Source organism: Pseudorasbora parva, chromosome 1, assembly GCF_024679245.1.
Source record: "Pseudorasbora parva isolate DD20220531a chromosome 1, ASM2467924v1, whole genome shotgun sequence".
In the NCBI taxonomy this organism is placed as follows: Eukaryota; Metazoa; Chordata; class Actinopteri; order Cypriniformes; family Gobionidae; genus Pseudorasbora; species Pseudorasbora parva.
In genome coordinates this window covers 41,859,771-41,877,860 of record NC_090172.1, presented here as the reverse complement: position 1 = coordinate 41,877,860, position 18,090 = coordinate 41,859,771, and the positions used below count along the sequence as shown (strand labels likewise).

General features: G+C 39.6%; 1 protein-coding gene across 3 annotated transcripts in view; it reads right to left on the bottom strand.

Moving 5' to 3' along the window:
- The window catches only part of kcna4 (potassium voltage-gated channel, shaker-related subfamily, member 4), a 40,727-nt gene that overhangs the window by 21,768 nt on the left and 869 nt on the right, over positions 1 to 18,090 (bottom strand). For all 3 annotated transcript variants that reach the window (XM_067441159.1, XM_067441172.1, XM_067441165.1), the window contains exon 2: positions 14,141 to 17,938. In XM_067441159.1, the coding sequence (XP_067297260.1) occupies positions 15,436 to 17,448 (2,013 nt within the window). In that variant the 5' untranslated portion in view covers positions 17,449 to 17,938 and the 3' untranslated portion in view covers positions 14,141 to 15,435. The remainder of the gene's footprint in view (positions 1 to 14,140; positions 17,939 to 18,090) is intronic.

Below are 18,090 nucleotides of genomic sequence, written 5' to 3'. Positions count from 1 at the left end.
AAGTGGACTTTTAAAGATCGCAACACACTCGTCTCACGGACATCCACTAAAATTCAACCAATCAGATGATGACTTTGAAACTCCTGAAGTGTTTCCAGATAAGTGTGCCATATGCATCAGATGTTTAGCCAACGGTCCGTGGGTGTGATGTCTGAGACTACTTTACACCTAATACTGACTGCAATAATGATCCAATCATAGACTCTTAAGCCTAATTAAATAATTGCGCCAAACAGTGACTTTTTTGGCCGGGCACGTCTACAAGCGATCTTCTAAAGTGGCTGTCTAATGATTGGTGTGTGTTTATTTACGCACAGTTCTCCTACTCTGATTTTCCTGGACAGTGATATTTACTCATAAAGAGACGCGCTCATAAAGAGACGAGCTCATAAAGTGACTCTTGTTTTGCATATCTTCTAACAACTAAGCTTTTCTATAGAACTGCATGTTGTGACACATTTGTGACATTACTTGCATTAAGCCACCAACACGGGTATATAATTGTTATTATGAGACAGAGTTTCACACAGAGACTGGCCAATATTTGACGCAGTGAGTGGCAAGATAAATGACAAATTCACTATAATTAGCAGATAATTTTATAAAAAGTATATGTTGCTACAACTTGCAATCTCACAACCCAGCTTTTCAAAAACAAGCAGTTTCACTCTCCTTTTTTCTCATGTAAATTCATGCTTAATTCTCATTTGATATTTTATCACCATTGCACAAAACAAGACTATACTACTTTTTGTTTCTATTAAAACATAGTACTATTTAATCAAATAAAGCCACATCAAAAGCTCATCAAGCTTATGCCATTTTTAATTCTCTGCCTTCAAAATAAACATTCCCTGTCTCTAAATGTATCTATGCCTGTGCTGCATCGTCTAGTCTAGTGAGTGAGCAAAACTTAACAATAAATAAAGCAAGTCCTGCTTCCTCTCTCATTCTCCCTCCATCACACACACACACTTAACTCACTACCATAAAATAGATTTTAGCTAAGGTTTCCATAGCAACATTAACATTTCCGCCACCCCAAAACTAAGACAGCTTTATAGCTATACAGAGGCTGGTAGAGGGTTGGAGAATGGAAAGGAAAGAAAAACTCGTCCTCCATTCCTGCAGACAGAACAAGGGGGAAGTCAATCATCTTGCTAGGCCTCATCTGTCAGTTTGTCTGTCTTTAACTCTAGAATGGGGAAGGAATAAGTCTTATTTGAATAAATATGTAAAGTTTGCAGATACATTTTGGCAGATACTGCATATAAGCAATCAAGATAAATACAATACATTCATTCTAATACGTCAATTAATTCATTTAGTGCATAATGGGTTGACTAATCTAGAGTTATTACTTTAGCTCTTGTGTAGTTTCAATTATTGTAAACACTTCTGGCAACTGAAAGAATCAAAAACAATTTCAATATAAAACTCATGGCAGGTGATTGGTTATCATGTCAACTCATTACATTCCCAGTGTAAAGCTGAATGGGATTTCCATGAAATAATCATAAATCAATGTCACCTCACTTTGCCTGTGCCTCAGCCATGAAACTGTATCTTGTAAAGTGAAGTGTTTTTTTTTTTTTTTTTTATCCAACATTGCTAAAACAACAAATATGTTTTTATAGTATTTCTTCAAGTGTTAAAAGAAAACATTTTGTCGCTTTAACAGATTTACAGTAGGTCCCTGTGAATATCTTCCACAAGCAAATCTGCAATAAATGTTTGGTTAGCAGAACAGCTAAATTAAGCAAATAAAAATCTCTCTTGGGAAAAGCCATAGATGCTCTTGTACCCATCGCAGCTGTACTATATATAATAATAATAAAAACACACATCATTCTCCGTTTATACTAACAGCAGTGTGTCTATCCCACAGAGAGACAGGAAGCTCTGGCTAATTCCAGAGGCCTAGACTGCAGTTTCTCAGCCTGCTCTCTGGGGGCAGCATGACAAGCCAATTAAAGCACAGGAAATCCACCAAGATAAACATTCAGACCAGAATTATCACAACAATGAAGATTCCTTGCTCAGCAAGAGGAGAAACTTAAATGGTTTTTACAATGAGCCAGGATGTGAGTCGAATGCTAGAAGTTGATGTAATATTTTCAGCTACTATATCATAACAGCCATAGACACAATAAAGGAAATGATGGGCCTGCTTGTGCAGAAGCACTGTGAATTTACAGATCAGCATTTTCCAGGCTGTATTTCCAAATGCATGAATGTCAGAAGGTCACTGACTCCCCCTTTGGCTTCACTGTCTACCTACAACCACCAAACAGAGCAGAAATAACATCAGGGCATAGCCAGTCCCGCTTGTAATTCCTTTCTCCTGATGAGTGTGTATGTGTGCTCTGGATCAGAGACGGTCTATAATGCAGAACAAGGCCACGTACCTCCCCAGGACACTACAATGTCACATCCTGAAAGATGGTGTCATTTAGAAGGAATGAATGGTTGAATAACTTGACAAGGAAGGACAAGAAACTGAATTATATACAATTCGATCTTATGCATTTGGGAAATGTATCTTTTCAGTGATGCAACTAATAACTAGGAGTGTAACGATTCAATTGTTTCGCCAATATGCCACCAATAATAACAACTTCATGAAGGTGCTTTCAGACTTTAGACTATTGATTCAGATGGTAAATATGGATGCTTGTCGTATAAACTCACAAATGCAAGTTATAAAGTCAGAATTGCGTGATACAAAGCCAGATTTGCAATTCTGAGAAATGAAATGTCTTTCTTTCCTTAGAATTGGACTTTATAACTCGCAATCCCGAGTTTATATCTCACAATTCTGAGAAAAGAAGTGAGAAAAAACTAAATTGCAAGAAAAAGGTTTAAACTTGCAATTGCAAAAAAAAAAAAAAAATTTGCAAATTTATATTAAAAAATTCAGAATTGGGAGATTATTGACAAATTAAATGTAACGTGCACTCAGTAATGTATTGATACCATTGTACTTAACGCTGACCTCTAACAGAGTAGATCCTGGGACCCAGAAATTTTTATTTTTCCATGTTATTACATTGTTTAGACTAGAGCATAAGAAAGAAATGGACAATTTTTGGTGATATTTATTTATTTATTAATATTTCATTTGTCCTCTGTAGTTGACACCAGGACTCCAGGAGTTGTTAAAAAAATAAATGACATGAAATTGCATGTGTAGGCAAAAACAATGGGATTTATTTTTAATTTACCTATCATTTTTTTAAGTTTCAGGATTTTTTTTAAACAAACTTTGTTTAAAGGTGATTCTGAACATCTGATGTTATGAAAGATATAACTGAATGCATTGATACAATGTATCTATACACTGCATCTAATTTGCATATTAATGTGTTGTTGGTGCAACATGTAATGAAAAAAGAAGGGTAATAATGGGAGTAATATTTTCATAATATGTAATATTTCATAGGAATATTAATATGTAATTTCTTTCCCTACTCATTTGTTGTGTCTCCAAAATTCATGATAAACATGATTTAAGTCCTAGTGTCTACTATACAGAGGACATTTAGGACATTTATGAAATCAACGCCCTGTTTTGTAACAAAAAGTGATATTTTGATTAGAATCCCCATAACATTTTCCTGAGATGTTGATTTATAACAAACAATTTGAAAATTAATCAGATTTAAATTATAATTACAAAATATTATCATATTTTCATAAGAGTGCTAAACATTAATGTCAGCCATATTTAAAGACCAAGAAGGTGTTGTTGTCCTGGTAAAACCTCCAAACATTTGGTATCTGTGCCCTGAATGTGCTCTTTACAGGACATCCTGACTTAAAACTGTGACGTGTGTGATGTCAAAGAAACTCACTAAAATATAATGTCCACTACAGTGGACAAAAGTCTATTTGGGTCCCAGGAGGAGATACAGGATGACACTAATTTGTATTGTAGAAATGCAGTCAGTGACATGCAATTTTTTTTTTTTTAGTTAAATAAATTAAGTGTCCAATAAAACAAGATTTACTTGGGTAAAGCGAGTAATATTTGGCAAGTCGTGTCATAATATGTCTGCCCCACATAGTGACCCACTATATTTAAAATATATCATCTTTTATCAAAGCTATATTATGTAAATGTACATGCATTTAACCATGTACATTCATTTTTCAAATGTACTATACATTTCTTTGTGTAGAAAAAATTGAGCACAAAATTGAGCCTTTAAACTTCACCATCATTATCTGTAATAATGCAAACAATGCTATTGAGGTAACCCAAACAGAACTAAAAGCTGCCTGATTATTTTACATTTACATTAAATTAATATTATTTAGACTGGCATCAATAACTTACTGAGTGAATAACCGGTGCTCTCTTCCACCCTCGATACCACAACTGAGGTAAGACCTTGAGCAAGGCACCGAACCCCCAACTGCTCCCTGGGAGCCTTAGCAATATGGCTTCCCACTGCTCTGGGTGTGTGTTCAGGGTGTGTGTGTGCACTTGGATGGGTTAAATGCAGAGCACACATTCCAATTATGGGTCACCATACCTGGCCACACGTCAGTTCACTCACTTTTCACTCACATTATATTATATAAAAATAGCTCAATCTCTGGCCATAGTGTTTGTTTTGAATTATTTGTTGTGTTCTTAATAGCCTAATATTGCTTTGCATAAAATGCTTTTCCTCTTAACTTACTTTTAGTGCAATAATTAGTCTGGAATATTCTGGCTAAGATGCATTAGAGGAAGTCTTTAAAGAATCCTGTAAAAGAATCATAAACCAAATCAATTTTCTGTCAACTCTAATTATTACATTTTTATATATAAATGATTAGATCGATTCAAATTGAAATATTGAGAATAAGACTCTGAAATCTCTCCAATTCCTCAAACGGTGTAGCACATGCCAAGTTCAGTTGTGACGATAATATAATGTAGTGTATGTTAGATGTCTTTTGTTAGGGATTGCCTTCGATCCTCACTATTCTTATTTAAATTAGCTTATTGTTGTTTAAAACTGACAACAGCTTTCGTCATTTCCAACAGATCGGGCATCTAGTGATATTCAGATTTTACTGCTTATCATATTGAAGTCCTGAAGCATCAGTCATTTTTAGTCACGATATCTTGAAAACAGGATTTATTCTGAGCACAATTCAATTGCATTGCAGATCCTAGCCTATTCCTTCAGCATTATTGCCATTCTGAAGTGTGTTCTCTACTGTATGTTGGTCAAATGAAAGACAACACAAGAAAACATTGCTCTCACAGTACCGGGAACTACATATATACAAAATGGCAGGTCAGCTGGAGGGAGCATGTTTAATTTCCAATTGAAATGTTATCATTAATTGCATGTTACGCTACACTAATGAAGGAGGTTGTCATAAGTTGCAGGCGTACTACCAATCGTTTTCTAAATAGCTTCGGGAGCTTTTGGAATTGTCTTTTGATTACTTTTTCAATCACTTGCCTCCTCTTGCTGGATATGAATGCAGATGACAGACATGATGTACTGGCCTCTGCTAAGGTCATGAAGTTTGTTCGAGCGTCCCATTGCGTGCATCCCGTCTTGGTTCTCTCATCAGAGGGGTCAGTCCTATTAGTACAGACAATGCACCCTGACCCTCTGGGCATAAGCCGTCAGATAAGAGAAACACAACCCAACAAGACAGAACTGCTCAGCAACACACACATCCTGACCTCTAGTGCCCTGCCCTATGGGAGTGTTATTAAACCCCGAAGGGAAGCGTTTTTTGTCTGTGTGTGGGTTTGTGCATGCCCATGACAAGTCAACCACACAAGCAAACACATCGAGGAGGGATATGCTGACAACAAAAGAACTGAGCTTTAAACGTCCTCATGGAACACAAGCGGGAGAAAAGGAATATTTGTTCAACAAGTATTCTTCCACACACTCAGGTGCAGAGTCACACTGTCTGTATTCCAGGAAAATATGAGAGTATAAAACTCAGCAGGCATGACTTGAGGGTGAAAGACCCTTCTGTTAGAAGCACTAAATCTTACCCTGAATCAGCTCTTGGAGCAATGACGTGACACTTATTTTATGACCCATCTATTCATTCATTACAAAATACATTGAAATGACAAAAATCACACATAAAGTGACTGAATGCATCTATTCTATGATAGGCATGTTTTGATTTCTGTAATAAAACGACCATTTTAAAAACAAAATTGGGTGATACAACTGTCCTGATATCACACTGAAGGGAAAAAAAAAGATAATTCATCATAAAAAATTGCTTATTGTTCAAATCAAAGTCATGTGATGTAACTATGCAGAAATATGCTGGAGGAGAAAAAACTAAACAAAACAGGAAATGATGTAATAGAAAGGTCCACTGCGGACCCTCATGACTGTGTGCCGAGGCCAATAAGTATTTTAAAATATCACATGATTTGACCTTTGCATGACACTGCAAGGTTAGTTCTAGTTGTAAAATGCCATGTGATGTAACTACAAAAAACATAATGATTATATATATAGGGGTACAACGGGACTAAAGCCAGACCATAAAAATGTGCTTTTCACTAATCTCATTTAGTACTATTGCAGTATAATATATGTTTGTTTTGAACATTGATGGAGAAACATTATTTTGTGTGTACATTACGAAAGTGGTTTATTAAGTCTTATAAATGTATGAGGTGGCAAGGCAGACCTTGGCTTTTATCCCACAGAATATTGATACATATAATTTACCTAAAATAATATGTTTTTATGTCTAAGATAATACTTGCTCAAAACAATCACTTTAGCAAAGTTTGTACTATTTTCTGTAAAAAAATTTTAGATTCATTGCACACCAACTGAAATATTTCAGGTCTTTTATTGTTTTAATACTGATGATTTTGGCATACAGCTCATGAAAACCCAACCCATCTCTAAAAATTAGCATATCATGAAAAGGTTCTCTAAACGAGCTATTAACCTAATCATCTGAATCAACTAATTAACTCTAAACACCTGCAAAAGATTCCTGAGGCTTTTAAAAACTCCCAGCCTGGTTCATTACTCAAAACTGCAATCATGGGTAAGACTGCCGACCCGACCCTGTCCAGAAGGCCATCATTGACACCCTCAAGCGAGAGGGTAAGACACAGAAAGAAATTTCTGAACGAATAGGCTGTTCCCAGAGTGCTGTATCAAAGCACCTCAGTGGGAAGTCTGTGGGAAGGAAAAAGTGTGGCAAAAAACGCTGCACAACGAGAAGAGGTGACCGGACCCTGAGGAAGATTGTGGAGAAGGACCGATTCCAGACCTTGGGGGACCTGCGGAAGCAGTGGACTGAGTCTGGAATAGAAACATCCAGAGCCACCGTGCACAGGCGTGTGCAGGAAATGGGCTACAGGTGCCGCATTCCCCAGGTCAAGACACTTTTGGGCTACAGAGAAGCAGCACTGGACTGTTGCCCAGTGGTCCAAAGTACTTTTTTCGGATGAAAGCAAATTTTCACTGGGAAAATTTTCAAGACTGGGGAGAAGGAAATGCCAAAATGCCTGAAGTCCAGTGTCAAGTACCCACAGTCAGTGATGGTCTGGGGTGCCATGTCAGCTGCTGGTGTTGGTCCACTATGTTTTATCAAGGGCAGGGTCAATGCAGCTAGCTATCAGGAGATTTTGGAGCACTTCATGTTTCCATCTGCTGAAAAGCTTTATAGAGATGAAGATTTTGTTTTTCAGCACGACCTGGCACCTGCTCACAGTGCCAAAACCACTGGTAAATGGTTTACTGACCATGGTATTACTGTGCTCAATTGGCCTGACAACCCTCCTGACCTGAACCCCATAGAGAATCTGTGCGATATTGTGAAGAGAAAGTTGAGAGACGCAAGACCCAACACTCTGGATGAGCTTAAGGCCGCTATCGAAGCATCCTGGGCCTCCATAACACCTCAGCAGTGCCACAGGCTGATCGCCTCCATGCCACGCCGCATTGAAGCAGTCATTTCTGCAAAAGGATTCCCCACCAAGTATTGAGTGCATAACTGAACATAATTATTTGAAGGTTGACTTTTCTTTTGTATTAAAAACACTTTTCTTTTATTGGTTGGATGAAATTATGCTAATTGTTTTATTTTTTGGGGTTTTCATGAGCTGTATGCCAAAATTATCAGTATTAAAACAATAAAAGACCTGAAATATTTCAGTTTGTGTGCAATGAATCTAAAATATATGAAAGTTTAATTTTTATCATTACATTATGGAAAATAATGAACTTTATCGCAATATGCTATTTTTTTTAGAAGAACCTATAAGTTAAAAAAGATAGTCAATGGAGATTGCTGAAACGCAGTTTACTTGTTTATTGGTGTTTTCAGATCGCCCGTGCGCGAGAGAGAGCTTGCGTGCATATGGTTGCCAGATTGGACATGTTTAGGTAAAAACCTGAGTATATACGGGTTTCTTTTCACAGAAAAGCTCTGTTTGGGGGATTTCATTCCTGAAATCTGGCAACCGCACGAACGCGAGCTCTTTCTCGCGCGTGTATGATCTGAAAACACCAATAAACAAGTAAGCTGCATTTTATCAATCTCCATTTAAGATGTTTTGCTTAGTTTCATTCAGTCGGTCTGTGTTGTGTCAGGACGGTCAGGACTCACGGGCCGCTTTACTGAACTGCTGTGAGCTGTGAGCTGCTGAAATAAGCCAATCAGAGCAGAGCTCAACATTAATATTCATGAAATAATAATAATAAATAATAATTTGTTACATTTATATAGTGCTTTTCTAGACACTCAAAGCGCTTCTCCCAGCTGATTGGGGGAATCTCCTCAACCACCACCAATGTGTAGCATCCACCTGGATGATGCGACGGCAGCCATATTGCACCAGAACGTTCACCACACACCAGCTGATTGGTGGAGAGGAGACCGAGCGATTAAGCCAATCAGGAGAGGGGAATTATTAGGAGGCCATGATGGACAGAGGCCAATGGGCAAATTAGGCCAGGTTGCTGGGGTTACACCCCTACTCTTTATCGAAGGACATCCTGGGATTTTTAACGACCACAGAGAGTCAGGACCTCAGTTTAACATCTCATCCGAAGGACGGTGCTCTTTGACAGTATAGTGTCCCCATCACTACACTGGGGCGTTAGGACCCACACAGACCACAGGTTGAGCACCCCCTGCTGCCCTCACTAACACCTCTTCCAGCAGCTACCTGGTTTTCCCAGTTGGTCTCCCATCCAGGTACTGACCAGGCTCAGCCCTGCTAAGCTTCAGTGGGAAACCAGTCTTGGGCTACAGGGTGATATGGCTCATGACTCTTGCAAATAAGGCAAAAACAGAGCATTACATCCTAGGGACAATTTATAGGGTTGTAAATGGACCTGTAAACCTGTATCTGGACAATTTTTGCTCTTAAATAAGCCACATACCCTCTATGTAGATATCAGAGAACAATTTAACATATTGTTTCAAATCATTCTAGGGCACCTTTAACAGATCCATGTTGCACAGTGTGATTTGTAATGTATAACTTATAGTAGATTACTAAAAAGATTGCAGTGTATCCCAGGCTTACACCCAACTTAATATATGATATTTACCATCTGAATCTAACCATGTCATGTCAACAAATGTAAAAGTCAGCCAACCATTTATTATCATGTTAATTACAGGAGGTGCGCTTTTTACCCCAATTAGCATACATTTACATATTCGTCTGTTATTGAAAACTGTTGCTTTAATTACCTTGAAAAAAACTGAAAATCATTAAGACCTTTGTCAAAAAATATATTAAACAATTTTAGTGATTCTCATTAAACCTAATTAAATCTCACTTATATCTACAACATTTAAAAAATATATAAAATATAAGATCAAACAAGCACAAAATAAACTTTGTGTTGCAGACACAAAGTAGTTGCAGTAAATGTCTAAATGAGTAAGTCATTAGCTGTGTTCGAAATCGCCCCCTATACCCTCATTTATATTCCCTACATTACTCCACTAATATAGTCCACTTGAAGGAGTGAATGAAAATGAGTAAGTGAATTCGGACAGTGGAAGGGCTGCTACTTTTGCATAGTCTGAGCTTCCTGTTTAATAATCAATTGAAACTTAGAAAACTGGCAGCTCAATTAGTAATGAAAAGATTTACTAGCATATAAACCTTAAAGCTACACTGTGTAACTTTTTTAGTTTATTCTTAGCTAAAAACACTTAGTTCTTTCAAAAATATATGTACTCATTAATGTATATTTACTTCTTTCAAGTAATAAAGTATTCTCGTAAGTTTATAATATGCCATTGAAAATACATACGGGTGAGGGGTTCGAATGCCGGTCGCCATGTTGCCCCTCCATCTTGAAAGTACATTAGCCAAAGAGGGTTCATACCCGTAAATTCAAGCTTCGCTTTTCGCGTTTTAACACTCGATGGCACTCATGGACGAGGTCGAACAGGAAGCCATGTTAATCTTGGACTAAATCAGCCACCGTAGGAGTTAAAACAAAATTGAAATTGAGAGGAACAGAAACTATTATTCACTGGATTGTCGTATACCTTTACACCGCTAGATGGGGTAAAATATCACACAGTGTAGCTTTAATTGAACAATTTAATAATAAATTAAAGAGGAATTTATACTCCATTGGACCAGCGATTTGAATGAATGGATGGATGATTCAGCTGTGGGCGTTTTTTCTAGCAATTTCTGTTGCACCGATTGATGCACTCAAACCCAGATTCATTCAGAAACGACACAGCACATATTTTGTTGGCAAAATTGAGACGGTAACAAAACAGACACATTCCTATTCAGGAAAAAAACAGCACTCGTGTTATATTGCACTTGTTGCTTAATTATATCATATAATATAAATATTAGACAAAAAAAACATACAGAGGCCTTTTTGCTCTGATATCTTGATTTTTACGGATTTTTAACTGCATTCTATGTAGGCTAAACATGCCTACATCGTTTTATTCACATTATTTTTCCATAACTATAACTTCCATAACTGCCATTAAATTAATGCATTAAATCAACAGCACTGATATATATATACACACTCACATACAGGATTATAGGAACATCTGTTCAATTTCTCATTAATGCAATTATCTAATCAACCAATCACATGACAGTTGCTTCAATGCATGTAGAATTAAGTGTGTGTGTGTGTGTGTGTGTGTGTGTGTGTGTGTGTGTGTGTGTGTGTGTGTGTGTGTGTGTGTGTGTGTGTGTGTGTTTCTCAACTTTACAAATGTAATTTTGGTTGTTATAGCACCCCATTTACTAAACTGAAGTTTTTATTGAAAATGGCTCAAAAATATATCAAAACTCCAGGGAACCAACGTGAATGCAAAGAGTTTACCTTGATCGTGGTCAATCTCAAAAGTCAGTGACCCTCTTACTGAACTTTGTCTTAGCTGCAGGACTTAAACCAAACTCTATACACTGGTGCAATCAAGCCCTGTGAGCCCCAAAAAAAACCTGTTTGTACCCCACTGGGCATGAACATGTACCTCCGTGTCATTAAGATGTTAAACATTGCTCTACAAAGAACAAGAAGTAATGCTAATTTGTCAGTGGCATCACACCACCTGTGCTTGGGGCCGCACAATGCACTTGACACTAACAACGGTTCAGAGGACATCACTTAACGGAAATAAAATCGCTAATTTATAAGGTTACATAAGGGAAACTATAGCTTGTGTTTTTCTTCCCAACCGATTTTAACACATGCAGTGCTGTTGTTTATACTGCTCAGATGTACAGGGAGAAGATGGGGGGATTACAGAGAGAAAAATCTGCCATGACAGCTCAGTTTCTAATCTATAGTGCTGTTTATTTCCCCATCATCCTCTAAGCCCCAGTGTATGTGTGGGAATGATGATCAAGCCAAGTACAGCTACACTTCTGTGTCATACTACACACATCACGCACGGCAGCTAATTAATGCCCTGAGTAGAGTAATGCTGATTGCTTTCGGTTGGACTAATGCCACATTATTCTGGCCCTCCACACTGCTCAAATGCCAGTCTTGATATTTACAGAGTCAGTGTTATGGGAATGAGGTCTACACTGATCTATCAATATGGCAAAATGTCTTTCATAGTCATGGGTGACTGATATTAGGAAATCTAGTTTAATATCCATTTACTGTGGCATTGAGCTTGATATTTATGAAGGTGGTGTGGGTGAAGGCTTTTATTGATTTATTATACTCACGCAGACAAGCAACCGCACACATATGGACCTACACTTTAGACAAATAATATGCATTGTGAACTGTGCAGTCCATTGATCTCGCATGAATTATGAATTCCGTCTCTGACATGTGTGTGTTTCTTTGAGTTTTTCTACAAAAAAGTGAGGAGGGCTGCCAAAAACAGAGGGCTATGCTAGTACTTTTTACAATGACCATGAAAGAATTCAGAGGAGTCCAATGGAGGGAAAGATAAAGAAAAGAGGAAGATGCCCAATAATAAAGTGTGAGAAAGAAGCCAACTTGTTCTTTGGTAGGCATTTGACAAATGTAAGACCTGGACTAAAGCACAAGAGACCGTTTTCAAATCCTCAGATACAGCTTTTGGACTCAATGAATCATTAACAAAAACATTTAGGCCCAGAGAAACTGCTCAAGATGGGCAACAGTCATTACTTCACAGCCCAAAAAAAGCACTCAAATAACTAGCGCTGTGAAGTATTTGTGCAATCCAATATGAACTACACCAGCGGAAAATGAAGACGCAGAGCTAGCGTAACATCTCTCCACAGGGTATGCAACATTAACCTGTAAACGAGTGCTTAATAGCCTGGGTTATCATGAATATGAGTGCCTGTGCGGATAATATGCAAAAGTACAGCATGACTCAGCAAGCAGAATCCCATAATGTTTAAGGGCTATCAATATATCTTCATTTACTGAATATCATGTCAGATTTCAACAGCAGACCTAAAGATTTAGTACAAAGACAAGACCCACTACCGCTTATTTGCAGTGCAATGTGACAGTCAATACACTCCCATATTAACAGTGCAAACAATAATACATAAAATATATCAGAAGGCATGAAAAAAAAAACATTATGCACTAAATATCATATACACCACATAAAATGGAATGGGGATTTTTGTGTGTGAGAAGATTTAGAGACATAAAGATTTGGTTAAAGATTATAAAGACTACATTAAAAAAGCAAATATGAAAGTTAAAGTATCAGAGTTCAAAGATTTGCATAGCCTCACTATAAACTATATGCATTAAGAGACAGCAATAGTATGCTTAATATATATATATATATATATATATATATATATATATATATATATATATATATATATATATATATATATATATATATATATATATATATATATTACTTAAAGAAAGAACACTTCCTGTAATTTAATGTCATTATATAAAGTGTTGTCAGTAGTGCATCTACGTACTAAGCTGTAAGAGGATCACTACTGGAAAGGGACACTGTACATTGTGTGCATAGTTTATAGATGTGACAGCATTAACAGCTGATAAACGCCAGTTTTCTGTTACTTTTTTCCCTACAGTTTCTTGTAAAAAGTCCACAAGGCACTAGATTAACATGCAGAAACGCAAGGCACTTATGATAATCTAATATCAAGTGTTGGCCAAGTAATCGTGTTGTGAGAGAAGGGCAGGCAGAGGGAGGCCATAGTTATCTCTCTTTAGCGTGTGCTAAGAGTATGTCTTATTCATGACAAAATATCGGTTTACTGGAGATTAAATGGCAATTATCTTGTCTACAAAAAAATGGTAACAGCTATTATGACATCAGAAAATGACGCTCGGAACACTTAATGAGCAATGAGGATTTTTGAATTCCAAGGAAACACAGCACGTTTAGTCGTCTCTTTGACAATAAGCCCATGGTTGCTAAGCAATTCAAGGAATTGTTGATCTATTATTATGAAGCAAGAAAACATGAGATCTGAAGTGGCAAGCATGCTGAAATCACATGGAACACCTGTTCCTAGCCCTGACAGACAACTAACGTTAGTAGGTCCACGCAGATGCGTAAACACCTGTGCACATGCGTACACATCTGGATGCCGTGTAAAACTAAGCGTGAATGATGATAATATAATTGTTGAGTGACTAAACAAGTTCTTAACACAGAAAACGCTTACCTGGGTTCTGCAGTTCACTGCGCATGCTCAGTGGTAACCGTGCACTCCAATAGGATGAGAATTCGCCGTGCGTGAAGTCCACCAAGTTCATGTTCCCTTCAGTGCAGTGCATTTCCGTCAGCATTTTTTATAAAGGGATGCATTGTCATTTTGGTAAAGGGATGGAGACAAATAGTTGCATGAAGCATTCCCTTGAAATTACTCCCATGACAGTAACTTGAAAACAGTGGCCAAACTGATCCTTCAAGCCATGGTGTCGCTGACTGTGTGTACAGGGTGTTTACTTTGTGAGATAATGCGAAACGGTTATTTTGGCCTTGATATGCCAAAATCTGACTTTGATGCTTAGAGAAAAAGAAATCCTTCATTAAGTTGTTTCAAATATTGTGCTAATGAACAAAACTAACATGAATGATTTGTTCTTTGTAACTCACAAAAGGGACTTACTATAATGACTGTTTCAGTCACCGTGGACAATGTAGCCTACAAATAACTACACAGGGGTGTGCTAAGTTTTTTTTTTTTTTTTACCAGAATGTAGTACTGAATACTGCCATGCGGACACACGTTTGCCATAATGGGATTTAAGATAGCATTGCCGTAAGTTAGGCTACGCAGCATGCTGCTTTCCAATTATATAATAATTTGGCTACGTTAAAATAATTAATTAGGCCTACTATTAACTGGTTCTCAACAGTGAAGATTGCAGCGTATGTTTGCCATTATTTCGAATTATTTAATAATGCAATTCATATTATGATTTTGAGTCGTTTTGCGATGTCCTCCCTCTCTACCTCAGTGTTACATCTGTTTCTTTCCTCTGCATTAAACTGGGAGACTATAACATAATTGATGATAGTGCAAACGATTTAAACGTTATTGCATAATAGCGTTAGATAAGAACTCGACTCTTTTCCCTACAATTACTGACAAATGTAACTCATAAAGTGCCTATGCAAGTTCCTTTTTGTTGTCTTCATTTATGAACCGGGAGTCGTTCAGTTCTGTCAACTGAACTGAACTGGTGGGCAGATAGAGACACCTCTCCACGTCACGAAAAGCTGGTGATTTTTGCGTTGTCTGTCACGTGATCACAGGGTATGTTTCTCTACAAAAGTAGCCACATTGCAAAAATGTTTCAGCTCAGGTCCAGAACTTAATGAGTGTTTTGTGTGTTAGCGCACGCGCGTACTGTAGGCTATATGTCTTCAAGTTGTGCATGTGTGCTGTTAACTGATTCATTTGTGCAGTCATCTTCATGAAAACCTCCCGAGGAGGTTATCGTTCTTCCATAATCATACATCTGTCTGTAGGGTTCGTGAATGTGAACTGTTTTTTCCGCCTATGTCAGTACCGTTCCCTCTGCTAGGGCTCTGAGAGTCACCCCCACAGAGAGATTCTGTCACACCCTCCTCCATCTCCATGTATTCAGCCGCCTTGTCACCCAAAGACGACCCCGATGGGGACCCTTTGAATTTTCTAAGGAAATCCGGAAAATAGGGGCAGACCGGTGGCGGTTGTTCCACAACGGGCGTCTGGTCCTCGTTATCAGTCTCCCGGTGGTAGAAGTAGTTGAAGTTGGACACGATGACAGGGACTGGAAGCGCAATGGTCAGCACACCGGCAATGGCGCACAACGAGCCCACGATTTTACCCCCGACCGTGATGGGCTTCATGTCCCCGTAGCCCACCGTGGTCATGGTCACTACAGCCCACCAGAACGCGTCTGGGATGCTGGTGAACTGTGACGACGGCTCGTCCGCCTCTGCGAAGTACACGGCGCTGGAGAACAGGATGACACCGATGACTAGGAAGAAGATGAGCAGCGCCAGTTCTCGCATGCTCGCGCGCAAAGTGTGCCCGAGGATCTGGAGACCCTTCGAGTGTCGAGACAGTTTGAAGATCCTGAACACGCGGACGAGTCGTATTATTCTCAGGATCGCGAAACTCATTGCCTGCTGCCCGTTGCCTTGCTGTTGAGCTAGGTCTGTGCCGAGAGTTATGAAATAAGGCAAAATAGAGACGATGTCTATGGTGTTCATAACGTTTTTAAAGAAATCAGCTTTACTGGGGCTCGCAAAGAAGCGCACGATTATCTCAAACGAGAACCAAATGATGCACACCGTCTCAACGATGAAAAAGGGGTCGTTGAATGGCGTAAATCCATTGTCTGCCTGTGTGGAGTTTTTACCTGGGCTGAGGAATTCTTTGTCGTCCCTGAATTCTGGCAATGTTTCCAAACAAAAAATGACTATGGATATGACGATGACCAGCACTGACACGACCGCGATGCCCCTGGCTGGACTTGAACTCTCCGGGTACTCGAACAGCAGCCAGATCTGACGTTTGAACTCGTCCTCGGGCAGCGGCTTCTCTTCCTCCTTTACGAAGCCCTCATCCTCGCGAAACTTGAGCATTGCCTCTTCCCCGAGTTCATAGAACTTGACCTCCTCGGAAAAGATGTCAAACGGCACATTGGCGGGTCTCTTTAAACGCCCCCCTGACTGATAGAAGTATAGAATGGCGTCGAAGCTCGGTCGATTCCTGTCAAAGAAGTATTCGTTACGCAGAGGGTCGAAGTACCTGATTCTTTTCTCAGGGTCCCCCAGGAGAGTGTCCGGGAACTGCGCGAGAGTCTTCAACTGAGTTTCAAACTTCAAGCCCGACACGTTGATGACAACTCTCTCGCAGCAGCCGTACTCATTGTAAACATTTTCATACCCTGACTGGGGACGTCTGTCCGTTAACGAAACCGTCTCCTCTTCATCATCCATGTTATATACAAAACTCGACCTCTTGCTTCCCCTGTCCTCCTCTTCCTCCTCGCCCTCCGCCTCGTCTTCCTCGATCATGACGTCCTCCTCGGATCCTAGGAGCGCCAACTCTGACTGGCGTAGATCCCCGCCGAGTGCCGCGCGGTTCCGTCTCCAGCGCGCGACGCCTCTTTGCTTTTTTCTCTCTCTGTGAAGTTGCTGTGGTGGCTCGTGGTGTTGCTGCTGCTGCTGCTGTTGCGGCTGTTGCGAGGAGGAGGCGGAGGAGGAGGAGGAGGAGGGGCGCGAGGCGGTCCCGGCGCTACTGTTGTTGGCATTCGTTGAAGAGGCGGTGCGACTCTGATGCGGGTGGTTCTGGGGATGGCCGTTCGACCCACCTCCCTCTCCGACCGTTCCAGCTTCAGCCGCCACCGCCGCCGCTGCGCGAGACTGTCTCTCCCTCTCGCGCTCTCTCTCCCGCGCGCGAGCCTGGGCATATCCATAGGGCAGGTGGGTGTTGCAGCCCCCGCTGTCCGCGCCCACCATAGCAAATTCCATCTTTTCAAACTACGAAGCGTTCAGAAGGATGAAAAACAGGCTGAAGAACGATGCTGAGCAAAAGACAGTTCAGCAAGTTCATAAATGCACTTGACTGGGCACTCTACCTTTTGGAAGTGCTTTAAGGGCTTTCACATCACTTTTACTTATTGTAATTTGACTTTACAACTGTAGCGAAGCGATGTGCTTCTGGTGACATCATCATCATCATCATCATCATCATTATGAGAAATAGGTGCCCAACAGTTCTAGAATCCATGTGCGTAACGCGCGCGCGTGCGTTATCCAAAAGGAAACTGAATGCTGGAGGAGAGAGCGGCTCCTTTCCGTTATCTGAGGTGCTTGGTCACCGTAGAGACTTCATTCGCCTATGAAATCACTGGTTCCCATCTTCGCTGTGTCAGGGAGGGGTGGGGTGTATGTTTGTTCCGTCCTCTGCCCCTTCAGCAGATATGAATGAATCACCAAATCCGCTTGACACCAGCAACAGCTGCAAAGTAAAGAAAAACGTGTTGTAGAATGCAAACTGCACATCATAATGTAGCCGAGGCAGACTGTGATGGATATGCTCGTGAGCAAATCAATTTAAAAAAGTAATCAGGAACAAAGGTATAAGTCAATATTCTTTTGCTACATAATAAA